The 27,869-nt window shown below is 39.4% G+C and overlaps 1 protein-coding gene and 1 pseudogene across 10 annotated transcripts in view; one reads left to right on the plus strand and one right to left on the minus strand.

Moving 5' to 3' along the window:
* MINPP1 (multiple inositol-polyphosphate phosphatase 1) overlaps positions 1-19,438 on the minus strand; it is a 50,280-nt gene extending 30,842 nt beyond the window's left edge. For 6 of the 10 annotated variants that reach the window (XM_036265343.1, XM_036265342.1, XM_036265341.1 and 3 more), the window contains exons 1-4: positions 18,783-19,434; positions 15,959-16,156; positions 12,890-12,987; positions 7,158-7,291 (exon numbers count right to left, since the gene is read on the minus strand). In XM_036265343.1, the coding sequence (XP_036121236.1) occupies positions 7,158-7,291; positions 12,890-12,987; positions 15,959-16,156; positions 18,783-19,419 (1,067 nt within the window). In that variant the 5' untranslated portion in view covers positions 19,420-19,434. Of the gene's footprint in view, positions 1-7,157; positions 7,292-12,889; positions 12,988-15,958; positions 16,157-18,782 lie in introns of all 10 variants that reach the window. The other 4 variants (XR_004960000.1, XR_004959999.1, XM_036265337.1 and 1 more) reach the window with 2 other exon arrangements.
* A 7,485-nt stretch (positions 19,439-26,923) lies between these two features.
* LOC118632725 lies at positions 26,924-27,339 on the plus strand (annotated as a pseudogene).
* Positions 27,340-27,869: the final 530 nt, after the last annotated feature.

Genomic DNA, 27,869 nt, shown 5'->3' on the forward strand with positions numbered 1-27,869 from the left:
AGTGAATTGACTAATGTTATCTAGCAAGATAAGAATGCAGTTCTCCAAATTATAGCTCTCTTTTACTTATGTAAATTGGTAAGGAGATTTTATTAAATCTTCAATTAAATATAAAATTTAATTTGAAGTCTAAAATTCTGTTGTTAAATAAGGGCTGACTGTGTATGTCCAAAGTGGCTAAAACACTCCAAAAACGTACTTCAAGTCATTCAAAACGCTCCACCAGAAAAAACAACCAATAATTGCATGTTTTTCCCCTAAATATACTCAGCTTAGATCTTTCTAAGCTCTTAATTCATGTTTCACACTCAACTAATGTTACACAAAGTGTGTTTTTAAACATGATCCATATAATCTCCATACTTTAAGTGCACAAATAAGCAACATGAACTGCCAGAGACATGAGATGCTTTGGGAAGAAAACTACCAGGAAAAAATGTTTTATCTTCTTATACATCTGACTGAAATATCAGCTCCAATGAGGCAACTGGAGAAGCATCTGTTTGATAGCTTAACCAAAATGACCTAAAACGACTCAAGCATAAAGTTTTTTTTCTCAAGCAAACACACTGAAATAACTTCTACTTCCATTCAAGATTAAATAACAGGGACCGGATTTATCTTCCTGCCTTGAACTACTATAAAGCCAGACAAAATATATGAAACAGCAGTTTCCAGACATTCAATAGTAATCAGAATAAGAGTGAAAGAAGGCAAATGAGGTGAACTGCCAACAACTGTCCCAGATTACTGCCTGGAGTTTCCAGGTGCAGCACAGGGGAGGGGAGCCCACACAGAGCATGGCAATTTTCCTAACTAGATGAGACAGGGCTGAAGATTTAGGGAGGCCACGCCGGCTGGAATTCACAGGATAGAGTACCCAAGAAGACAGATCCCCTCAAATTTTCAGCTAGCATATGCATGGGAAAAACAAAAAAACAAACAAAACTATCCCTACCCAGGGAAAAAATATTAGAAAGGAACAGCTGAAAAAATTCCCAAAGCTAACACAGGGGGGCCAGACATTATCAACATGGCCATTTGGGCAGCTTCACCAGGAAGCTGCAACTTTGGACTCCCCAGGGAACCACTGGCCCACTCTCTGCTGATTGCTAGGGGGAAGGGGTCCAACAAAGGGGATACAGAGCCCAGCCGGTGTGGCTCAGTGGTTGAGCGTCGACCCATGCACCAAGAGGTCTCCGGTTCAATTCCTGGTTAGGGCACATGCCCAGGTTGTGGGCCAAATCCTCAGTGGGGGGGCATGCAGGAGGCGGCCAATTGATATTCTCTCTCATTGATGTTTCTCTCTCTTTCTCCCTCTTCCTTCCCCTCTCTCTAAAAATCAATGAAAAAATTATTTTTTTAGAAAGTGCATTTCCAGAAGGCAACTGGACATTTGAATCTGCATTCAGAGTACAAAGGCTAGTTATATTATTTTTTACCTCATTTAGCCAGTATCTTTCAATAACTAGCACTAAAAGAGACTCCTGGTTCACTGAGTTGAAACTCCATGGAACACAAACTTCAGAAAATCAGCCAAAAGGTAAGAAAGAATAGGTTATGGGGACTTAGAATATGCATACATTTCTAATAACTTTAAAAGACAACGCTCTCCCATTATGACAGGCTAATTAAACAAAATAGATATTTTATACATTTATTTCAATGCTGCCATCTTATGTTAAAATGTGGAACTACACAACATTAAAAAGCCAGACCCTTATTCAGTGAAATCTGTAAATACCAGAGATTTGAGAGTCAATGAAAAGGTAGAAAAAGGATAGTGAAAGGTATTTAACAACAATAACAAATATTTAAAGCAAGGAAGGGACTGCTAATGAGAACGGGGTTTCTTTTTTTCAAGTAATGAAAGCATTCTAAAATTAAACAGAGGTGATAGTTGCACAACTCTGAATATACTAAAAGCCAGCATTGTGCACTTTAAATGGGCCAACTGTATGGTATATGAGCTATTTCTCAATAAAACTGTTTTTTGTTTTTGTTGTTTAATCCTCACCCAAGGACATTTTTCCATTTTTTGTTCAGATAGAGTGGGAGTGGGAGAGGGGAGAGGGAAGAGGAGAGGGGAGGAGAGGGGAGGAGAATCAATGTGAAAGGGACACCTCGAGTGGCTGCCACCCTCACGACCAACCAGGGCTGGGGACAAACTGCAACCGAGGTATGTGCCCTTAGCGGGAACCGAACCCAGGTCTCTCTGGACTGCAGGCCGACGCTCTAACTGCTGAGCCAAACCGGCCAGGACTCAATAAAACTGTTTTTAAAAAACTAATTCTGGTATGGAATTTTGATAGTGGAAAGGCTGTGGGGTAAGGGGTATATTAGATATCTCTTTACCTTCCACTCAATTTTGCTGTGAACCTAAAAGCAGTCTAAAAAATAAAGTCCATTTTTGAAAAAAGTAATGGCTCTATGGGACTACTAGAGCCAATTCGTTTGCAATATATTTTATACAGAGAAATGAACTAATAATGGGTGCAATGAAATGAACGATTTCAAAAGCATTATACTGACTGACTGATATAAGATTGTATATTGAATGATTCTGTTTATTTGAACTGTTCATAGATTTTAGCTATGATTACTAATACTGCTGTAAACATATTTTCACTCCTTTTGGGTACTTGGGACTGGATGTGCTAAATCAGAGTAGATATATGTTAAACTTTTTAAGAAGCTGCCAAACTTTATTGAGTGGCTGTACAATTTAAATTCTCAGCAAAAATGTATGAGGCTTAGAGTTTCCCAAAATCTCATCAACACTTAGGACAATCAATTTTTAAAATGTTAGCCAGTCTATAATAAAAACACCCAGTCTTTCCTCCTGTGTTTCTTTTTTACTCTCACACTACCATACTCACATTTCTGACACTCTTAGTCACCAAATATATGAGTATTTTCCCACACCAAGCAATTCTCTGTGATACCACCTACAATTTAACTCAATTCTGAGACTACTTACCTGGAGATAGAGTCAAATCCCACAGGTGAAGCCCTCAGTCCTACTTCAGGTGCCAATAAGAAGGAGTAGGCACCCAGGTTACCCACAACTTCTGTCCAATTTGGCTACAAATCAACGGTTCCCAACACCCGCTCCTTGGGTTCAATTAATTTTCTAGAGCGGCTCACACAACTCAGGAAAATACATTTACATCTTCTAGTTTGTGATCAAAGAATGTGATAAGATGCAGACGCGCACCCAGATGAGAGCTGTATATAGGGTAAGGTATGTGGGAAGGGGCAGATCTTCCAGGTCCTTTCCAGGCCTGCCACTTTCTCAGCAACCCAGAATCTCCCAGAACACTACACCTTTCTCAATTTTTTTAAAAAATATTTTTTTCTTTATTGATTTTTAGAAAGAAGGGAGGAAGAGGGAGAGAAAGATAGAAACATCGATGAAAGCCCTGGCCGGTTTGGCTCAGTGTCGGCCCGAGGACCAGAGAGTCCCAGGTTCGGTTCCCACTAAGGGCACGTACCTTGGTTGCAGTTTGTCCTCAGCCCTGGTTGGGGTCGTGTGGATGGCAACCACTCGATGTGTCTCTTTTACATCAATGTTTCTCTCTCTCTCTTCCTCCCTCTCTCCTTCCCACTCTATCTGAAGATAAATGCAAAAATGTCCTTGGGTGAGGATAGAAAATAAATAAATAAAAAGGCTCCACAGCATGGGAGAAAATAATTGCATATTTAAAGCAAACAAACAAACAAAAATATAAATGAGAGAGAACATCTATTGGCCACCTCCTGCATGCCCCCCCTCACTGGGATCAGGCCCACAACTTAGGCCTGACCCACAACTTAGGCCTGACCGGGAATCAAACTAGCAACCTCTTGGTGCATGGACCGAGGCTCAACCAATGAGCTACACTGGCCAGGCCCTTTTTGAATTTTTATGGTGGCTCCATCATGTAGTCATGACTGATCATTAACTCCATTTTCAGACCTTCTCCCTTCCAAGAGAATGAGAGCATGAGACTAAAAATTCCAAGCTTCTAATCATGACTTGGCCTTTCCATTCCTCATCCCGAGCTGTCCAGGAGCTCACCCAGAGCTGCCTCATTAGAAGCAAAGACACTCCTATCAACCAGGAACCTACAAGGGTTTCAGGAGTCAGAGAAATATGGGGAAGAGATCAATATATATTTTTTCTATTATTTCACAGCCAAGTCTAGGGAGTATGTTAGTGGTATTTCACTGTGGTTTTAATATCTAATGATGTTGAGCATCTTTTCATGTGTTTATTTGCCATCCATAGATCTTCTTTAGTGAACTTCTGTTCAAATCTTTTGCCCTTTTATCAAATTGCAATATTTCTTTATTAGTAAGATGCTTTCTTCAAGTGTACTGCTTGTCTTCTTAATTTTTTAAATAGTACCTTTTGAAGCACAAAGATTTTTAATTTTGATGAAGTCCATTTTATCAATTTTTTAATAGATCATGCTTTTGGTGGTGTATCTAAGAAATCTTTGCCTAATCCAAGATTATAAAGATGTACTCATTTTCTTTTAAGAGTTTCATAGTTCTAGCTCATATTTAGGTCATTAGTCCTTTCTTCTAGAAGTTTTCCAATTTTACATTTAAATCTATGATCCATTTTGTGTATAGTGTGAAGTAAGGATCTATGTGTCATTTTCTAACATAAGGATATCCAATTGTTTTAACACAGTTTGCTGAAAAGAATATCCTATTCTCCAATGCATTTACCTTGGTATCTCTGTCAAAAACTGACTTGTAAGTTTATTTCTTGACTTTATTCTAGTTCATTTATCTATTTGTCTATGGCTACAATTTTACAATAAGTTTTGTAGTCAAGTATTTATAAGTCCTTTAGTTCTTCAGAAATGGTTGGCATTTCTGTCTCAATTTTAGAATAAGCTCAATTTCTACAGAGACCTATTGGATGGTGATAGAAATCACAATTGGTCAATAGATGATCAATCTGAATTGTTCAATCCACAATGACAGTATATCTCTGCATTTATTTGTCATCTTTAATTTCGCTGTGTAATACTTTATGGTTTTCAGTGTACATAAACACACTTATTTTATTATTTTTTTTTTATCCTCACCCGAGGACATTTTTTCCATTTTTTGTTCAGATAGAGCGGGAGAGAGAGAGAAACATCCACGTGAAGGGACACATCGAGTGGCTGCCACCCGCACGACCAACCAGGGCCGGGGACAAACTGCAACCGAGGTACGTGCCCTTAGCGGGAACTGAACCCGGGTCTCTCTGTACCGCAGGCCGACGCTCCAACCGCTGAGCCAAACCAGCCAGAGCAACACACTTATTTTAAAACACCAGCAATAACCTTCTTACTTAAGCTTTAAGTCTGATATCAAATTATAATCGCAAACTTTGCAAAAGTTAATTAAGAATATTTCTGACACAATTTAAAGTTTGCCACACCTCACATTCAACAACAGGATGACCAATGAATAGATAGTAAAAGCCTGTTATTTCATAAAGTCTACAAATTTTGAACCATTCACAAAACTAAATAGAAAAGAAGTTAATGCCTATCTCAAAGACGGAACTTACCTTGACAATTTTCCCCCCAAAAGTGGCAGCAGAAAACTAATATGATTTTCTTCCTTAAGTCCCATCAAACCCAAGAAAATTCCCTAAACTAGTCACATTGACACAAAAAATATTCCTTTCTCTTTATATATACAAAAATATATATACACACATATATGTACATAAAACTTAATACTGCAAACACAAATCAGATACACCATCTTCAGTCTTTTTGGCTCAATCTTTACAGCTTGACTTTTGTCTCCAACTGTAAATCTATAAGCTTTCATGGAAGCATATTTGTCAAAAAACCTTGAAAAGTATGAATGTTAAAAAGACTTTATAATGAGAAGCTCTCATTTAAAATCAAAACATCTTGCAATTCATACCAGGAGCCATGGACAATTACACAATTAGTAACAGAAAAACCAAAAACTTCCCAAATGCTCACTGACAAGAGAAGATGGTATAAATTATGGTATTTATTAACTGAATATAGCACATTATTGAATACTGTACACTAGTAAATGCAACAACATGATGAATATTATAATGTTGAGGGGAAAAAAAATGAGTTTCATGAGACAATAAGCATATAACTCTAAGCAAAACTAAACTTACTGCTTGGGTGTACATACATTCATAAGAAAAACTATTTTTAAAGAGGCAAAGAAATGATATACACTAAATCAGAATAGTAATGACAGGGGATAGGAATAACTAAATAATGCAAATTGGTAGTACTGTTCTAGTTCTTGGGTTGAACAGAGAGTTTATATGCTTTATTACTTACATTAGTCATCTAATCCTTTTATAAGTAAATTATGTTAAATTTTTTATTTTAATTATTTTAGAGAGAGAGACAGAAATACTGATGAGAGAGAACACTGACTGGCCACCTCCTGCATGTCCCCAACTGGGGATTAGGCCCACAACCTGGGCATATGCCCTGATTGGGAATCAAATCGGCGACCTCTTGGTGCCTGGGTCAATGCTCAACCACTGAGCCACACTGGGCAGGCTATGTTAAATATTTTTAAATGCACAAGCAAAATCTATTTTTTAAAATCACCCTTTAAAAAAATAACATTTTCCTGCCCTTGCTGGTGTGGCTCAGCAGTTACAGCATTGGCCTGCAGACCAGAGTTGCAGTTTTGGTTCCAGGTCAAGGGCACATACCTGGGCTGCAGGTTCCACTCCTGGCCCTGGTTGGCGTGCATGCAGGAGGCAACCAATCGATGTGTCTCTCTCACATTGATGTTTCTCTCTCTTCCCCCTCCCACCTCCTTCCCTCCCTTCCATTCTCTCTATAAAGCAATGGGAAAACAAAAGAAAACAAAACACATTTTCCAGAAGCTTAACTGGGCATACAAAATATACAGCATGCCCCAGCCAGTGTGGCTCAGTTAGTTGGAGCATCATCCCGTACACTGAAAGGTCTCGGGTTCGATTCCTAGTCAGGACACATGCTTGAGTTGCCAGTTTGGTCTCTACTTGGGGCACGTGAGAGAGGCAACTAATCAGTGTTTCTCTCTCATGTCAATGTTTCTCTGTATCGCTCTCTAAAATCAATAAACATGTCCTTGGGTGACGATTAAAACAAAATTTTTTTAGTTTTTACCTTTTTTGCTGATCAACTGCTTTGTCCAATTGCTGAAAGATATCCTGAAAGAGGATGCAGCTGGATCGACTATTAATAGTATACCCATATCCTCTTTTCCAATATTGTTTCAGATCATTTAAATATTCTAATACCTAAAAATAAAAATTTCAAAAATCATTACTGTTCATTCTTATTCATGTAACAGATTCACTAATTTTCATTTGCCATTTCAAGTACTTACTAATTGGGCCCAAAGGCCCATGACACAGATATATATGTTAATACACACATTTAAATTGTGGGGATGTAGAGGATGGCATGCAAAAGCCAGTGAGTACTCACAGCCCCAAATCCATCATCCGTAACAGTTCAGAAAGAACAGTGGGCTATTAAAGCCATGTGCTCACATCCCCTTGTAAAATTATAATAAGATGATAGCAAAGATATATACAGAAAAAGAAAAGATATACATAGAATAATATTCATTATAGTACAGAATGATGCCAACAGATCAGGAAATTTTAAAAATTTTAGGAAGGCAGAAACCAGACAGAAATGAATTACTTTGGATCATGTATCAGTTTGGCAAAAATACAAGGAATAAGAGTAGACCAAGGACATGAAAAATTGGTGCTGCTGAAAGGAATGTACATTGTTGTAGATATTCAAAAATACTGACATGGAAGCTCTCCAAGATACACTGCTGAATGAAAGAGCAAGTTAAGAATAATAAAAACAGTAAAATGACCATTTGTTAGCAAAGCACAAACACTATACTGTTTACATTTCTAAGAATGATACAGATTATAAATAGCAGCATAAAAAACAGTAGAAATGTACACATCACACTGACAGCAATGATTAATTGGAGTTGGTGATTAGGGTAGCCTTTATCTGAATGTTAAACCCTGTACTCAATTATCATCTGATCAGATAAACACCAAAACTAGAAAACTAAAACCTGCAACCAACAGAGGTAAACGAGAGAAGCTTACGTCGTAGTTTTGAGCCATTCTTCCCAAAAGAGCCCCTAGAGAAACTAAGTACAAGCTATAAATTTAAGAGCAAGAGCAAGAGAAGGCTAGTGCCATATAACCAAAACAAAACTACATATATATTAAAAAGGCAACTAAATCAAGAAGTTAGCAAAAAGTTCAATTTTTTTTTTTAATCCTTACCCGAGGATATTTTGAGATAGAGTGGGAGGGAGGAAGGGAGAAAGAGAGAGAGAGAGAGAGAGAAACATTGATGTGAGAGAGACACACTGACTGGCTGCCTCCCACATGACTCCAATCAGGGCCAGGGATGAACCGCAACTGAGATACATGCCCTTGGCTGAAATTGAACCTGGGACTCCTTGGTCCTCGGGCTGACACTCTAACTGCTGAGCCAAACCAGCCAGGGCTCAAAGTAAACATTTTTAAAAAGTAAAGAAATAAAAATAAATATAAAGTTCTATCAAATCTATTTAAGAAATAAAACAAAAATGGTAATCAGAAATAAAAAAGTAGCTAGAACTTGAGACATTTAAAATACCATTGTCTTGCCCAGCCAGTGTGGCTCAGTGGTTAAGCAATGACCCATGCACCAAGAGGTCGCCAGTTCAATGCCCCGTCAGGGCACATGTCCAGGTTGTAGGCCTGATCCCCAGTGGGGGGCATGCAGGAGGCAGCCAATCGATGTTCTCTCTCATCAATGTTTCTATCTCTCTCCCTCTCCCTTTCTCTCTAAAATCAATAAAGAAAAATAAATTAAAAAAAGATAATTGTCAAAACTTCATATCAAAAAGATTTGAAAATGTAAATGAAATGGGTGGTTAGAAAAATACAAGGTACCCAAACTGACTATACAAAACAGAGTCAAAGGTCTACCTGAAAGATACCAGGCACAGTTGGCTTTAACAATGAGTTCTACCAAACCTTCAGGGAAGTTAGTTCCTAATATGTAAATTATTCTAAAACACAGAAAAAGATGGAGAGCTTCTCAACTCATTTTAGGAAGCAAATAGAAGCCTATTACCAAAACTGGACAAAGAAAGGACAAAGAAAAAGTGACAAGGAGAGAAAATTCAGACCACTGCATTACCATGCTCACACACACTAAATGCCAACTGTGATTCCTAGCCATTGCTACAAACAAAAATTCCCCCTTACATTTCTAACTCCCCAAAGGCAGAGTAGGGCCAGGTCAGTAGTATCACTCACAAACAACAGCCACTGCTATAAACCAACCTCACTATAAACATGATTTAATGAATTGGAAATAAAACATTACCAAATGAAATTTAGCAGTATATTAAAAGGATGTATCAACTGCTATAACAACTGATATCAGTCATGCCCTCCTGATATAAACAACCATAAAATGGAACAAAATAGCCCCAAAACTGAAAACAACCTAAATGTTTACCAACAAGATAATGGATTTAAAAACAGACAATTCATACAACAGAATACTACACAGCAGTGATAAGTGAACTACAATTATGCACAACAGACTACATACATATCAGTGGTCCCCTAAGATTATAATGAAAAATTTCTATTGCCTAGTGACATTGTAGCCATTATGTCACATTGCAGTACATTACTCACATGTTTATGATGATGCTGGTGTAAACAAACCTGTGCTGCCTGCCAGTCATAAATGTACAGCACATAACACTTGATAATAACAATAAATGACTATCCTACTGGTTTATATATTTAATATACTTTTTGTCGTTCTTTTAGAGTGTACCCTACTTATAAGTTTCTTTAATTTTTGTTTTCTTTATTGACTTTAGAGAAAGAAGAAGGGAGAGAAAGTGAGAGATCAAAATATCGATGAGAGAGAACACTGACTGGCCACCTCCTGCACGCCCCCACTGGGGATCGGCCCACAACCTGGGTACGTGCCCTGACCGGGAATCGAACTGGTGACCTCTTGGTGCATGGGTCGATGCTCAACCATTGAGCCACACTGGCCAGGCGGATCCTAAATTTTTAAAAAATATAGCTACAAGAATAGAACTTTATTAATACAAGTGTGACAACTTGAATACTGACTGTATGTTAGATGGTATTGTACTATATATATAATTATATGTCTCTCTGTCTCTCTGTCTCTCTCTCTCCCTCTCCCTCATATAATTATATGTTATTATGGTTATGCAGGAGAATCTTTTTGTTTAGATGCATGACCAAGTATTTAAGGGTGAAGTTTCTTGATATTTGCAAAGAAAAAAGATTACATATATGTGATAGAATAAATGACCCCCAAAGATGTCTATATCCTAATCCCTGGAACCTATGAATATGTTATTTTCCACGACAAAAGAGATTTTTTTCCTGGTTAATCCTCACCTGAAGATATTTTTCCATTGATTTTTTTGAGAGTAGAAAGGAGGGAGAGGGCTGGAGGAAGAGAGGGGAGGAGGGAGAGGGAGAGGGAGAGAAAGAGAGAGAGAGAGACAGAGAGAGAGAGAGAGAGAGAGAGAAAGAGAGAGAGAGAGAGAAGGAAATATCTATGGGAAAAAGACACACTGATTGGACGCAAGACCTAGACCAGGCAGGGCCGGGAATCAAACCTGCAACAGAGGTACATGCCCTTGACCAGGAATCGAACCTGCAACCCTTCGGTCCTCAGGCCAATGCTCTGTTGAACCAAACCAGCCAGGACATGGGGATTTTTGATTAAGTTAAGGATTTTAAGATGGAAAAATTATCCTACATTATCCAAGAGGGCTCAATATAACCATACAGATCCTTTTAAGTAGACAGAAAGGACAGTCAGAGTACAGGACAAAAGCATGGAAGCAGGTGTCAGAATGACACAAGGAATGCAGGTGGCCTCTAGGGACCGGAAAGGCAAGAAATGGGTTTTCCCCTAAAGCCTCCAGAAAGAATACTGCCTTGCTAATACCTTGACTTCAGCCCTGTAAGAAACATTTTAGACTTCTGACTTACAGAAGATAATACATTTGTATTATTTTAAACCACTAAGTCTATGGTAACTGATATATACAAAAAAAAGCAAATGGAGCAAAAAAAGGTTAACAACTGGTGAATGTAAGTGAAGGATATGAACGTTCATGGTATGACTGTTACAGCCTCTATTTGAAAATTTTCAAAATAAGTTGCAGGGAAAGGAGGCATTCATAAGTAATAAAGAGATAAAAGAATACTCTTAAAAAGAAAAGGAAGAAGACAAGTAGTATAGAATCTCACAGTTACAGGAGTGTTCCTGAGTCACCAGATAGTTCCATCTTTTATAGATAAGGAAATCAAGGCACAGAAAGATTAAGTGTTTCTTTAACCCAGATCTTAACTTCCAGGGTTTTTATAATATATAAAACTACCTCCCAGAAGAGAAAGGCAAGATGAGCAAACAGAAAGAGAGCACAATGTTTAAAAGGAGAGGGATTCAAATACAGAAAGGAAGGGAAGTACAAGTCCCACAACTATAGTAACTTGGGCAAATTAAGTTGTTCTGTTAAAAGGTAAATTTCCTTTTTGCCAACACCCATCAGTCAGTTTCACAATACTGAAAATTACTTCAATTCTGTTTATTGGCTTTCTTTCCTAGAGCAATCTGGGTAGGGATAAAAGGGAGGTGAGATATTTTGACAAATATATAAATGGTGACCATAAGTTTCAGTTTATACCTATACCAGCATACTTATTAATGGTGCTCATTTCACTTTAAAAGTATCCCAATTTAAAAGTTAAATTTTATGAGCATCCTAAGCACAGGGCATATCATAAGAGGGTATACACCAGGAGGTTTCTGAAGTGATGAGTTATGGACAGTAAGAAGAGATAAGAAAGATACTAGGTACTTGGGACAAAGAAAAAGCAGATCACCAGGAAATTCAGAAGCAAAGAGAGAAAATACAACACACCTATTACTACTAGTGCTCAGTATTCTAGAGAATCATCTACTGAGTGCCCTTTTCCCTTTTTCCAACTCACTCACTAAGCCCTAGTCCTGCACTGGTACAAAATCACACAAAACCACTTTTAATCTGCTTGCTGGTCACTTAAGTCTTTGAGGAACAAAATAAATCACTTGTTTTTCTTCAAATATACATTAGCTCTCACTTTAAAAGGCTGCTTCTATCTGGAAAATAGCATACTATTCAAAATCTGAGGTTAAATTTTGAAGTTAATTTATTTTCATATGGACTACTGAAGATTTCACATGTATGCAAGGGATGGGGATGACTATGGTTTCAAAAGCCCACATTCCTGAATGATCTATACATACAAACATATCCTACTCTCAGCCCAGAATTCTATCAAGGCTGCAATCCTCAATACTTAAAAAAGTAATTAGCACTCTCCTACCTCACTTCTCTGGTTTCCAACATCCCAGAACTGACCAGAATTTGCCTCTCTGAGTCACCAGAGGTCTGTCTACAAAGAAGGTATACGAAAGAAGAGGAAAACATATAAAGTAGGCAGACAGGAATTGTAGATGAATTACTGCCACCACCAAGTGAAACAGAACTCAACTTATCATGAAAACTTATAAAAGAAACAGGTACTTGGAAAACCATTCATATTCTCTGAGCCTTGGCTTCCTATAAAAAGAAGAATTTAAATTATATTAGTTCTGTTAGCTTTTCCAGCAATAAACTCTGATGTTAGGTTAAATATGTTTTTAACTGGACGGACATAGAAATCAAATCACAATGGAAGAATGTTTTCCAGAGTTTTATGCACCCAAACTAGTTACAAATAGCAAAGAAACGGCAAATTAATACTTACCTTTGCATCATCTGTGTCAAAAACATCACACCAAGGTGATTTAACATCTTTAATTGCCAGGTCAAATGAACAGGTGAAAAAAGCTACCTGAATCAAATCTGGGGAGTGAAAAGAAAAGGTAAAATTTGTGGGTTACTACTTTCTGCAATTTTCCAAAGGTTAAATATCTATAGAATACCATGTGCAGCACAGCTGAAGACACTAGATAAAGTTAGTATAGAGAGATGATTCAGTTTCTTCCTTTCTATCAAAGAATTAAGACTTACTCTGTACATTCCAAAGGGGAAGAACTGGAGAAACCATACGGAGGTATAAATTTTAATCCAATGAAACTAAAAAGAATTTGGACTACAACAGCTCTAGCCTCTTCCTCCAGTAACATTTGATGATGGGTTAAGTATTTTATTTAAGTTTTTAATTAGCACTGACTGTGAAATTAAACCATATATCATATGAAACAGAATTTTAAAAAATGAGACATATATTACTCAGTAAACATAAGTTATAGAAAATACATACAGCATCACCTGTTTATGTAAAAAAAACAAGTATTTAAATAGCTAAAATATTTTTGAGCAGTTACTATATGCCAGGTACTGTGCTAATGTTTTGCATAAATTAATCTCATATAATCCTTGCAATAATCTTATAAACCAGGTATAATTCCTGTACCCATTTTACAGAGAAAGAAACTTTAACGAAGAGATATTAAGGAACTTGCTGAAGATCAGAGTTAATCAATAGTATTACAGAGCCAAAATTCAAATAGCCTAATTCCAGAACCCATCATTTTAACCACTATGGTTATACTGCCTCCAAAAATAAGTTGCTCTCAATTACTCCATCATTAAAATAAAAATTATCCTTATTCATTTAGAGCAGCGGTTCTCAACCTGTTGATCACGACCCCTTTGGGGGTCAAATGACCCTTTCACGGGGGTCACCTAAGACATAACAGTAGCAAAACTACAGTTATGAAGTAGCAACAAAAATAATTTTATGGTTGGGGGTCACCGCAACATGAGGAACTGTATTAAAGGGTTGCAGCATTAGGAAGGTTGAGAACCACTGATTTAGAGACTAAAAATAGTTTAAAAAAAAAAAAAAACCTTCTTTAACAACATAAATGCCCACTAATAGAAAATTACTAGATACTGGTATAGTTGTTGAATTCTGTAGATAAATTTAATATTAAAATATAGTACTAGAGCCCCACCACTATGGCTCAGTTGGTTGAGCGTTATCCCATGCACCAAGAAGTCTCCGATTGGATTCCGGGTCTGGGTTTTGGACTTGATCCCCAGTAGGGGGCGTACAGGAGGCAGCCAATCAATGTTTCTCTCTCTCCCTCACTCCCTCTCTAAAATCAATAAAAACACATTAAAAAATATATATATAGTACTAGAATTACACACATTAAATAAAAAACAAAGTTAAATTCAAATAAAATCTCAGAATGATATTATTGATACCATTTTTACATGTTTAAAAATCTGCAAAACAATATCCCATTTATGTATAAAAACATAAACATAAATATAAAAACTGGCATGGAGCTCTGGCCAGTATGGCTCAGTTGGTTGGGTGTCATCTTGTACACAGAAAGGTTGCAGGCCCAATCCCTGGTCAGAGCACATGACCGGGTTGCAGGCTCCATCCCCAAGAGGGGACATGCAGGAGGTAGTTGACTGATGTTTTGCTTTCACATTGATGTTTCTCTCTCTCTCTCTTCATCTCCCTTCCTCTAAAAATCAATTTAAAAATCATCAAAAACAAAACTGGCATGGAACGATTTAAATGCTCAATTCATGACCATGGTTACCTCTGGGGAGAAAAGGAGATGAATAAGATCCTGCAGAGGGACCAAAAGACCTCAATATATTAAAGAAACCAACTGAAGCATAATGTTAAAATTTGATCAAAATAAGTTGTAAGTATACCAATGTTCATTACATTAGCCTTTATTGTTATTTATATGCTTGAGTTATTTCCTAATAAAATAAATAATTTTTAAAGTGCAACAGATGACTCCAGTGTACAACCAGTTTGGGAAAAGAGAAAAAATTCAGTTTTGAATGCTAGTCTAGTCTAGGCATTTTCACTTTTTTGATCTTCGGCCCTTAACATCAATACCAGCTAACATCACCCACCTCATCAAATCAGCCTGATCAAATATAGCAGGCTAATTTTTAAGTTGATAATTTTGTATGGCCCGAGAATGATGTTATACATACATATCCACATGGCCCTTGGCAGAAAAAAGGTTCCCCACCCCTGCTTTAAAGCGTTTAGGCTCCATGATTAACAGACTCCAGGTATGTTTCTCCTCCACATCTCCTACTTCTAGTTTTTTGGGAATGTATTTACGATATAATGAAATCCACAATCCCTGTATGCATATCTGTCAACACCTGTTCTAAGCATTATAAATTCCTAGAAAACAAAAAAAAATCTTACTTTAACTTCCCATTTCTAGGTGACCATATGTCCTGGTTTTCCGCCTACTGTCCAAGCATAATTATTAATAATACCACTTTTGCCCTCAAAAGTGTCCTAGGTTGCATAAATTGCAGACAGCCCATCTCCACTATAATGCCTAATGACAGACACGACTGGTCCTTTTCTCAGCATCTCTAAGTTTAAAGCCTCATCACACTACTCTGCCTTCCACATTCTAAAATTTATCCTTTCAAAACATTAACATGTACTTCTAAACTGCTTCAAAAGCAAAATTTATGACTTTCCATTTGTGCCACTTTATGAGGAGACTTTTCTTTTATAAATAATGCCAAGAGTTGAAGCTTTATATACCTCTGCTCTCACAAATGTTCCAGGCTATAGCAAGAATCTTGTATATTAATTTACATAAAACTTAACGAATTTGAATCTAAAAACAGTAAGCATGAGGTGTACAATTTTCTTGACCTAGAACATATTATGTTCTTACTGTAAAATCACTTGTGGCCCTTTAAAAGAAATAACTTCATGCTTCCATATTTTTTCACTTTCAGAGTTCAAAAACCATTTAAACTATTTCAGAATTCAAATGAAAGATAATAGGCACATTACCTGCATTTAAATTGTCGACTGGCACTTGCAAAGTAGCTGCAACTTTTCTCAAAATATTCTGCATTTCTGGTCCAGTTTTGAAGGCTTCTACATGATAAAGAGCCGTATCATTCCTTTCTACTTCAGTTAAAAACTTCTCACAATGATCAAAGAACCTCATTAGTTTATCATTAATTCTTGGAGGTTCACACTCCATGTCTGAAAGGAATAGTGACAATTTCAAATTACTGAAAAGTTTGTTTCAAGTATGAAAAGGAACATTAAAAACCTATTTGTTCATATTTGAAATAAGGACACATTAGTCGAGAAAGACATAGAGCAACAAAAATGTGTTATGTAGGTACTATTTCTGTTAGGTACAGAAACTTGAAAAACAAACAAAATTAGCAAAATTTCTAATTACAAGGTTAGAGATAATTCAACAGACAAGAATCTGTTTTTCTACTCTGAATAGAGTCTTTAATTTTCTCAATTAACTGTCTCAAACCTGTTTACTTTACAAAAGACTCTACTTGGTTCAAAAACTACTAACAGCACAAAATACAATGCTTTTGTTTTTCATTGTGCTAGGTGCTTCTGATTTAGTTTGTTTTCAAACTGAATCTCCCAGAGAATTTCCCATTTAAAATTTAATTTAGTAAGTTATATTATTTTCCCAATTTGGCAACGAATATAGATTGGAAAAGTATTCATAATCATGCTTCATTGGGGTGCCTTTTAAGTTTTTTCAGATTCATAATTTAAAACAGAGTTTTAAATCATTTCTCCAATAATTTACCATGAAAAGAACAATGAGTGTACTATTTCTGTATATAAATGAGAAAATCAAATCTAGTTATCCTGTTTTGCTTGTTTGTGTGGAGATATTATATATATATATATATATATATGTATATATATATATATATATATATATCTGTATCCATTTCAGAAGATCCTGAAATGGATAAATCTGCCCACTTTAATTGCAGATTGGATTACAGTTCTTAAGAAAGCATGTCAACTAGAAAAATAAGTGATCTCTGTCATTTTTTTGTGGCCTCAAAATACAATTTCCCAAGTAGATCTGGATATTTCATTCTTGTTATTTACCTAATTACTGCTCAACTTTAAACAGAAATAAAGGCACTGTTCTGTTTCTGTAAGAATACAAAATCTAATTCTGTGTCCTCCCTCAAAAGCCCAGATGTACACAACAAGCAAAGCAATTGTTCCTAAATAACAATGAAGTAGCTAGGCAAAGGTATTTAATGTGAGATGATAATGGTGAAGGGTGGGCCTATTCTGAACTATTCTGATCCCTGGCTTTGTACTTCAAGGCCAATGCCAATTCCCACAATTGCACCTTTTTGGTATACACTATACAGGGTTGGGCAAAAGAGGTTTACAGCTGTGAGTATGCAAAAAAGAGTTTATTGCTGTATCATTATTATTTATTAATTATTGTATTACTTTCCATATGAACAACTGTAAAACGACTTTTACCCACCCAGTATACACTGTGCTATACTAAAGTGTATTCTACTTTCAACAGATTCGTGGGGAATTTTCACTCATATTAACAGAAAAAGCCTAGCTAAAACTATAAAGTACAATTCAACAAGTGACTAATTCCAAGTCAGCCAACTGAATTACCTGCATAGAGCAATACCATAACACACAATCCATGGAAGAACCCTTGAAGATGGTTGAACTGCTTAAGAAAGTATGCTAATGGAGAAATGAGAAACCAGTCTACTTCATTTTTCACTTGGGCTTTGAAACTAAATGATGTCTCACCTCAGCTCTGACCTTAAAACTGAACAAGATCATCTGGCACAAAAATGTTGCCTTTTATTCTTATCTTTAAGTTACAGGCAAACAGAAGTTATGTAGTGTAATGGTTAAGAGACAAGTTCTAAATCGATTTCCTGGGTCCATAACTAGCTATCCAAAATCAAATTATTCAGTGTTTGCTTCTCAAATGTCTCATCTGTTAGATAGGGGGAAAATACTATCAGCCTCAGAGAGCAATTGTAAGGATTTTGTGAAATAAATGTAAAACATGCTTGGCACATAGTAAACATTAAGTGTTTGCTATTAGTATTAACTGTCTCTATTAAACCTTTTCTGAAGGGAAAAAAAAGAACCATTCCTGGGATTCTGGGCCTGACTCTAGTCCACAAGGCATATTCTTGGGCTCAGCTGCCCCACCTTTAAATAAAGGGCCCCAATACATGATATCTCATATTCTGCAAAAGAATAATGGAATAAATTAGTAAAGTACTACATATTACCATGGACCACAGTCACTCTATAGTACATGTAAGAACAAGGCAGAGCAGTAAGGAAAAGTTGAGAGTACCTTCCTAAAATAGGAGGTGGGCCTAGAACCAACATCTGAAAAACAAAAAAAAGATTTCAAAAAAAATCCAAACAGTGTCAGAAGCAAAGCATGAGAAAGAAACTCCTAGACTGTACTTCAAGTGTGCCCGACGGTAGAACTAGCAACCAGGGAGGGAGAAAAGGAAGGGTTTGCTGCTCAGAGGGGGCAAGTCAAGTTGGAAGTGATCAAAAACGGCCCTTGTCTGCTCCTTTCCTATTGGGGGCAACGTCTACGACAAAGTCCTGCATGTTGAAGGTTCCATATTCATACCTGATGAATAAACCAATAAATGCATGTATGGGAAGGGAGACAGCCATACTGTGGGATGGGGGCTCGAGAGACGGGGGGCGGGGGACAGAGGGAAGTGAGAGGCTGGGGCTGGGGAAGTCCGGGATCTGGGGGAAGATTTGGGGCGGGAAGGGGGGAGCATGGAGGCAGGGTTCTGGCCCGGAGAGTCACCTGCGACGTCGGGCGGCAGCAGCCCGGGGTGGTGGTGCTGCCACAGCCCCTGCAGGAAGGCGGCGCCGCTCTCCACGCAGCGGTGCTTGGAGCTGGTGATGAGCTGCAGGCGGCCGTAGTTCTCGCGGCTGAAGAGGCCCGGGAAAAGGGAGGCCAGGCGCTGCGCCAGCTGTCGCATGTCCTGCCGCCCCTTCTCTACCAGCTGCCCGTCCATCCAGTCCGCGTACCACAGCGGCCAGGTGGCCAGCGCGGCGCCCAGGTCTCGGCCGCCGGCGGCGTCGGTCCGCTGCTCCCCGGGCGCGCGGGCCTGCAGCAGCCCGTGCAGCTGCCGCAGCTTGCGGATCTGTTTGGCCGTCGGATAGCGGGTGCCGTGGCGGATGAGCGCGACTAGCTGCACCGGGGTGCAGTTCTCCTCCAGCAGCTCCGGGTCCCGCCGCGGCGCCTCGGGGCCCCGCAGCAGCCCGGGGTTGGCATCCTCGTAGCGAGTTTTGGTGCCGAAGTAGGAGCTGAGCGCCGAGACGGCGGGGTCCTTGGGCTCCAAGTGGGAACAGCGCGAGAGCGACGAGAGCAGAGCCACAGCCAGGACCGCGGAGGGTGCCGTGGGGACCCCGAGGCGGCAGCGAGACACGGGGAACATGGTGCGGGCGGCCCGCGGAGGGCGCGTCTAGGCTGTAGTCCTCCACTTCCGGCTCCGGCGGGTAGGGGGCGGGCCCGGGGCCGCTTCCGGCCTGTTCTCGGATTCGCTGCGAGGAGCCGCTGCGGCTGGCGGGCCGGGGCGGCGCGGAGCTGTGGGCTGCCGTGGACCTGAGACCCAGGGAGGCCGGCAGAGAACCCCGATGGCCGGGAGACCTGTGGTTTAGGAGGAGCCGGCGTCGGCTGGCCTGGAGCGTGGGCGAGTCTCCCCGTAGCAGGTGTCTTGGGGACTGACGCATCGACTCCACGCTGTTTTGATTTTCTAAGGTGTGAATTAAGCCCAGACAAAGCCTTAGCCTCCAAAGCATCCAAAAGAGGACAGCTTTTAACTGCTAACTCTTGTGTCACCATCCTTACCTGGTCTACCCTGTTTTTAAAAGTGCAGTCTCTGAACCATCATCAAATCCACCTGAGATGGTGGCTGGAAATGCAGATCCCTGGGCCCTGCTCTAGGGCGCGTCGGGAAGCCCAAGGTGTTCCCCCTTGAGTGTTTGAAAATAAACGTAGACAAGGCAGAGAGGAACCTGGAAAGAAGCTCAGTTCTCCAGGAAATTTAATTCCCGAGCCTTTGGTTGTCTCTTGGCCCAGACTAGCAAAGCTGACGGAAGTGGGACTGCACCCCAGAAGTACTGTGCTTGTGGATACCGAAGGCTCAGGGAGAAAGACATAGCAATCCTGATTGGGCGCACTGAGCCGTGGTCCAGTAGATTTACGTTATCAAATACCAGTTGATCTGCTAGTGAAGCACGCATGCTCTATACTTACCACCACTCCAAGTCCAAACCCTACCCTTGTAATTACATACTCAAATTAGCAGTTGGGTTTTTCATAGGTTATTGCTCAGAATCTCTGACATCCGCCTCCCCCAAATCATAACTCTGAACAATATATTGGTTTCTCCACTTGAACCCCACTTTATAGGCCAGTTGGGAAAAGAATGTAAGTATTAAAGAAGTCTTAGGGTGATTCAAATTTAAAGAAGTTTGGATCATGTCTTTGTTAAGTGTAACTTTTCCTCCAAAGACACTATCAAATTGCTCGCGGTAAATCATCTCCATCCTCACTCTTTTTCTCCTGAAGTGCCTCTCCAGAGAGCTGTACCTTGAAGAAGCTACAAGTCTTCCTAAAGGCAACGCTCTTCCTAGTGAGGCAATCCTTACAGACCCTGTTTAACTACTTACAAAACCTATGGCATGCACTCTTATATAATAAATTTGCCCCAGCTTGATTTTATTCTCCTTCCTTTAATCACTCATCTGTTAATTATGTTACTTATATACTTATGTAAACCAACTCCAATAATTTTCATGTCAACCCAAGATGACAGATGATAAAATAAAATTAAGCAGCCCGACCGGTGTGGTTCAATGGTTTAGCATCGACCCATGCACCAAGAGGTCACAGTTTGATTCCCGGTTAGGGCACCTGCCCAGGTTGTGGGCCAGATCCCCAGGAGGTGGCCAATCAATGCTCTCTCTCATCGATGTTTCTATCTCTCCCTCTCCCTTCCTCTCTATCTAAAATGAATATTAAAAAATTTTTTAAAATAAAAAACAATAAAATTAAGCAATGCCTCCGTGTTTTTGGTTAGGAAAAAGCCACATATAGTATAAAGAGGACAAAGAGAACATAAGCTTTGGATCCAGACTCCAAGCTCAGCCACACATTAACTGAGTGACCTTAGAAAATTATCTAAGTCCCCCCAGCTTTAGTTTCTTTATCTGAAAATTTGGAATATCAGAACCTACATTGCAGGATTATTGTGAGAATCAGAGATTATTATCAGAAAAAAGAGTGGGTGCTCTTTCTCTATTGCTAGTGGGAGTGGGATTCTTGGGAAACTGCTGGAGTGAGCATTTCAGAGGCTCCCACAGGAGAATAAGATAGGGTAGAAAGCTTTATTTTCATGAAATTAAATTTCTGCATTTCCAAAGTCCCATTTCTCATAGTCCAGTAATGGAAGAAGTGTAGCTGGGGTTTCAGTAAAGCCAGAAACAGAGCCATTGTCCAGAGTTTGCATGTTGGAGCTGGGTCCAGTTCAGCATTAGGTTAGCTGCAGTCCATTGGTCCACTGTGTATGTGGTCTGCATGACCATGGGCCATGTGGGCAAATGCAAAGGACCCCCACAAACCCAGAGTCACACAAGTCCCGAGAGTCCCAAAAGCGGTAAGAGAGCCAAGAGTCCTAGAGAGCAAATACTTTTATTTAGGTAATTAAATATCCCAAATTTCAAGCCTTTACAGTAGCCATGCCCATTTTGGCCAATGACCTTTGTTCTCAGGTGTGACCGACAATAACACCTTCCCTATGTCATCCCAACTTTACTGGGCATGCATCCATCTTCCCTTTGTTGGACCCCTGGAGGGTATAAAGTTGTAGCTTCCTGGCGAAGCTGCCCAAATCACATGCCTATAGTGTCTGGTCTTCCTTTTGCTCCTTTCCTGTCATTAATAACTCTTTAATTACAATGATGACAAGATGATGTATATAAAACCCATATAATAGGCAGCTGTGAGTGGTATTGTTATTACTAATAATGTTCAACATTATTATTCCTATATTAACTTGCTTAGCTCTCCAGCAACTATACAGTATAAATCTACTTCCACATTAAAGTGAATGACATTCACAAGCAAGACATATACATCAAAGATCATTTAAAAACTCTTCTAATGATAAAAATTCACTCATCTCACTTAAAGATGGGTTTCATTCTTAAAGCAGTGAGCACCTTTGAAAAGTTTTAAGACGGTGACAGACCCTGCTTATTTTCATGCCAGGAATATGTCTGAATTCTTTGGCCAAGCTGTAAATTGGCTGCCCTTTGAAATAGGTGCCCACATTGTCCAGGCAGTTAGTACACAGGGATTTACATGGTGTAAAATATGGCTGCCCCTTTGCAAGGACTATGGGTGGATTGCCTGCCCTCATAAGAAGCTGTGGGCATGGTAGCAATGCATTTGGCAAATTAAACAGCACAAAAGATATTATGAAAAGTAATGGTTCAAGTTCCTTAAAGAGAAGGTGGGGATGGAACCAAAAGCATTGACAGGGAATTTGATTGAACCAGAGGAGAGGAGACCTTATCTTCCGAGGGGAGATGGGAAAGATGCATGTATATGTGGGTAAATTTGCTAGTCTAGCAGGAGAGAGTTCTTGGACTTGAAGCCTGGTAGCCTCAGTTTCCTCAGTGACACAGTAGGCAAAATTGTCTGACGAGATGGGGGAATGAGAGTTAAATCTTATAGAATTTGGAAATGGCTTAGATTTGCAACTGAGAGGAATGGGAAAGGATTTGAGAGGAACAGGAAACAAGTTAAAAGTTGGATGACCCTGACCCTGGCCAGTTTGGCTCAGCAGTTGAGCATCAGCCTGCGGACCAGAGAGTCCCAGGTTCGGTTCCCGCAAGGGGCATGAACCACAAAAAAAAAAAAAAAGAAGAAGTTGGATGGCCCTGGCCTGTTTGGCTCAGCAGTTAGAGCATTGGCCTGCAGACCAAAGGGTCTCGGTTTCAATTCTGGTCAAGGGCATGTACCTCGGTTGCGGTTCTATCCCTGGTCCTCATTGGGGTCATGTGGGAGGCAACAAATTGGTATGTCTCTCTCACATTGATCTCTCTCTCTCTCTCCCCCTTACTCCCACTCTATCTGAAAATCAATGGAAACGTGTCCTTGGGTGAAGATTAAAAAAAAAAAAAATTGGATGGTCAGCTCTGAGCATCTGAGAATTTAAGACTTGAATCTGTTGTGTCCTTCATAGTGGAAAAGTTACAACCATCTACTGTACTTTTAAATAAGTTATTTTAAAAGACAGTTTTCTGATGAATCCAGAAACAATAAAGGAAAAAAATGCTAAATTCTTTTGGGGGAAAGAGTATGCTGTCTATGTAAACACAGAAAATATTAAGAACTTAGTTTCTGAAGGTAGACTTTCTGGTATCTGAATTCCAGCTTCATCACTTAATATCTATGAGATCTTGAGCAGGTTAAACAGTTTTGCTTCCATTTGTTAGTGGGGATACTACCTACATCATGGGATTGTTGAGAGGATTAAATTAGACAGTTTACATAAAGACTTTATATAGTTCCTGGCCCCAAATTAGTATCAGTTACTTTTAAGCAGCATTTGAGTGTTTCTTTTTATCACTTTTCCTTTAATCAAGTAAACTGAGAAATGCCCAGTTTTTCACAGATATCTGCTATCTCTCAACTACATTAAGCAGCTAAATTTATGCCTACGCCAAGAAGGTTTTAACTCTAGTATCTTACTGCCCTAATGTTTCACCTTTCCTTTGCCAATTACTGATTTAGTACTTTTTATTATTGCAGTAGAAGAAGCCAGCAGAAGCGTGACCCACGCGCACGGACAGGGCTGGAGAGATCCATGCTCCAACAGCAGTCTCTTCAACCTTGCTTGAATGTGGAAGCGGCACAGATCACAAGCTCTGCAGACTACAAGACGCCTTTGCTCAAAAGGAACCAACCATCACTGACAGCTAACCACTGCATTGTTCCCCGGCATATCGAACCTAAGCTGAGTTGTTTAAATTATGTTTTATCTTATGTGTAGAACTTCACTGAACCACACAACAGCGATGGAGGTGGCCTGCTGTTTTACCTTTTCTATTATACCCTGCTAAGGGCCTTATTTGGTAGTGACAAAACTTCTCTTCTAGTGACCTGACACATCCTAGGACTCTGATGTGGGGAATTCTTCCTTCCCATCGAATAATGGTTCTAAATCCACAGAACTGTTTCAGAAACCAGGCACGAAATTATGGTAAGTTTAAATGACCAATATTTTTCTATGGGTTCCTACTCCCATTTATTGAAGGTAAACTATAGCTATTTACTTTCTAATCCTGGTCTATAAGAATTTCCTACACAAGCCAGCATTGTTGCTTAGAAACATAATTTCCTCCAGAGGTTCCCTCCATCCAAAATATATTGTTATCCCATCACAAAAATAAGTATGGATTCCAGCTCCTGGTTAAAAAAATAAATAAATAAATAAAATCCCTCTTTTTCCCTGTATTTTTTAAGAACAAGCATAGAAAAAAGCAATTTTTAAAAATGTATCTTTGTTGAAAGTATTGCAGATGTCCCCCTCTTTCCCCCACTAACCCCCTCCTCCCCGCTCCCACCTCCCACCCCTGCTTTCACCACACTATTGTCTGTGTCCATTGGTTATGAAAATATGCATACAAGTTCTTTGGTTTATCTCTTCCCACCTCTACCCCCTACCCCCTTCCCTCTGAGGTTCCTCAGTCCGTTCCCTGCTTCCAAGTCTCTGGATCTATTCTTTTTTTTTTTTATCCTCACCCGAGGACATTTTTCCATTTTTTGTTCAGGGAGAGTGGGAGGGAGAGAGAGGAACAGAGAGAGAGAGAGAAACATCGATGTGAAAGGAACACATCGAGTGGCTGCCACCCACACAACCGACCAGGGCCGGGGACAAACTGCAACCGAGGTACGCGCCCTTAGTGGGAACCGAACCCGGGTCTCTCAGGACCGCAGGCCGACGCTCTAACCGCTGAGCCAAACCGGCCAGGGCATGGATCTATTCTTTTCATCAGTTTATTTTGTTCATTAGATTCCACATGTAAGTGAGATTATGTGGCACTTGTCTTTCTCTGACTGGCCTAAACCAGCATCACACGGAAAGGGCAATGGGCACAGACAAAGTGAGTGTGGGAGGAGCATGTCCAAGGGGAACAAAGGAGGGACATCTGTAATACTTTCAACAATAAAGATTTTAAAAAATGAAAAAGGAACCCAGTGTACGAGAGAGCATATTTGCCAATGATACATCAAATAAGGGGTTAATTTCCAAAATATATAAAGTACTCATACACCTCAACAAAAGGAAGACAAACAATTCAATGTAAAAAATGGGCAGAGCACCTCAATAGACACCTCTCCAAAGAGGACATACAAATGACCAAGAGACACATGAAAAAATGCTCAATGTCACTAATCATCAGAGAGATGCAAATTAAAATGACTTTGACGTATCACCTAACATCTGCCAGAATGGCCGCCATCAACACATCATCAAACAACAAGTGCCGGTGAGGATGTGGAGAACTGGACACCCTAGTGCACTGCTGGTGGGAATGCAGACTGGTGCAGCCACTATGGAAAATTATATGGTGTTTCTTCAAAAAATTAAAAATGGAACTGCCATTGACCCAGTGATCTCACTTCTATGAATATAGCCTAAGAAGCCTGAAACACCAATCAGAAAGAATATATGTACCCCTATGTTCATAGCAGTACTATTAACAAAGCTAAGCTCTGGAAACAGCCCAAGTGTCCATCAGTAGATGAGTGGGTAGAAAAGCTGTGGTACACTTACACAATGGAGTACTATATAGTTATAAAAAGGACAGATCTCTTACCCTTTGAGACAGCATGGAGGGACCTGGAGAGTATTATGTTAAGCGAAATAAGAAAAAAGCAGTTTCGTTTTAACGTATTTTATTTTTTTCTGAAATGTGGGTATTCCAAAATTGAAAAATTTCTTTGAGCTATTGGATTCTTAAGATAATTGGTTAGCTGAGTTTAAAGTCACCAGTGTTTCCTTATTATTCCAAAGAATGGAGAGCTTTCCAAATGAAAGTTATTTCTTTATTAGTTCTTCCTTGGAAAAGCTGTTTTTTTCTTAGTCCATTAATGTCAGTTTCAATTGTTTCACTAGCCCATGACGAGCCAATTTTCCTTCAGTTTTTGTTCACTGTTTTATTGTAGCATAAACCTATATCATTGCTTTACCTACATTATATATCAGTAAATATTAAAACCAAACAATATCTAAGATAGAAAAGCAATGTAGGTACCTGTGGACTCACACACTTGGCTGCAGGCACTTTCGTAAACAGGACAGTTCACATTCCAATTAAAGCAATGTTATAGTTCCACAAACAACACCCTTCATTACCCCACTGCACCTTTCTTGTGTTACATCATACACTGCCTTACTGATTCTGTACTCCGAGACAGAGAACAGTTGCTGCTAGGTCATTCATTGGTTAATACCTTAGATGCAGGAGCCATGATGAAAACTTTGTGATCCCAAAATATTCGTTCAATATCTTACATTAAGTAGACTGTTAGCAACTATTTGTTGAAAAGATATATGAATGAATGAATACATGAAAATAGAACAAACAGGCAGTATGGGTAAGTAAAGTATAGAAGTAATATTGCTTTGCATTGATGCAGTGTAATTATCTTTCCAGCTCTCCCATGACAGAACAATATTTATGTTATTGTGGATATGGACATTGAGACAGAGGTTAGCTGCCTTACTTCCAGGCATCCAACAAGGATTTAGAAGAACCAATTCTAGAATATGATTGATAGAAACAGCTATTTTTGTGTTTCCTTTCCTGATGCCTACCCTATTCCTGAAAAATGAAAAGTGATGTCAAAAACTGTCACTTGTAATGGCTTCAAGGTTACTTCGCGGAGCTGGAGCCCTGGTCGTGTAGGCCCTGAGGGCCCGTGGTCCCACTGGGGTGGCCGCGGTGTGCTCTATGGCGTCTGGAGGTGTTGTTCCTACTGATGATGGCCAGGCGACTGGGCTGGAGAGGGAGGTCATGTTGGCTGCGCGGAAGGGACTGGATCCATACAATATGCTAGCCCCAAAGGCAGCTTCAGGTACCAAGGAAGACCCCCAATTTGGTCCCCCCCATCACCAACAACTGAATAGTGGGCTGTATCTGTGAAGAGGACAACAGTGCTGTCATCTGGTTCTGGCTGCACAAAGGTGAGACCCAGCGGTGCCCTCGCTGTGGAACCCCATTATAAGCTGGTGCCCCACCAGTTGGCCCACTGTTCACTAACTCAAAATGTGCTGTAAAGTTTCTTGTTTCTAATGAAGACTAGCCATTGCTTTGGCTCCTCCTAAAAAAACAAAACAAAACAAACAAACAAAAAAACCGTCACTTGTAACTAGTGCTAAAAGGATACATTTTATACATAATACTATAGCAGTTACTTTTGGTTAACCATCCAAGATTTATTCTTCCTTTTTTTTGGAATCTAGGTGCAGGTATTCACCTTTGAGGAAGAGCTCTCTATACCCACCTCAGGAGAAAATATTGATTGTTTTAAACCAATCCTGGTAACCATATTTTTCTTACCAGATTTGGTTTAGAAAGAGCATGTGACTCAATTCTGGCTACTGAGATATGAGGGTCAGTTTACTGTGCAGTTGGGAATATTTTTGGTTCTAAGAAAGAGAAAAATGATAGGGGGATGAACAGTCAGCACTTTATAGGGTCGATGAATTGGAGATCCCATTGAGTCAAAGAATATTGCAGTAAAATATGCTGAAAGGAAAGGAGATGGTATTCAGTGAATTAAATGCTTACAATGGATATTATGAAG

The sequence above is a fragment of the Molossus molossus genome, unplaced genomic scaffold (assembly GCF_014108415.1).
Source record: "Molossus molossus isolate mMolMol1 unplaced genomic scaffold, mMolMol1.p scaffold_m16_p_17, whole genome shotgun sequence".
NCBI classification, from domain to species: domain Eukaryota; kingdom Metazoa; phylum Chordata; class Mammalia; order Chiroptera; family Molossidae; genus Molossus; species Molossus molossus.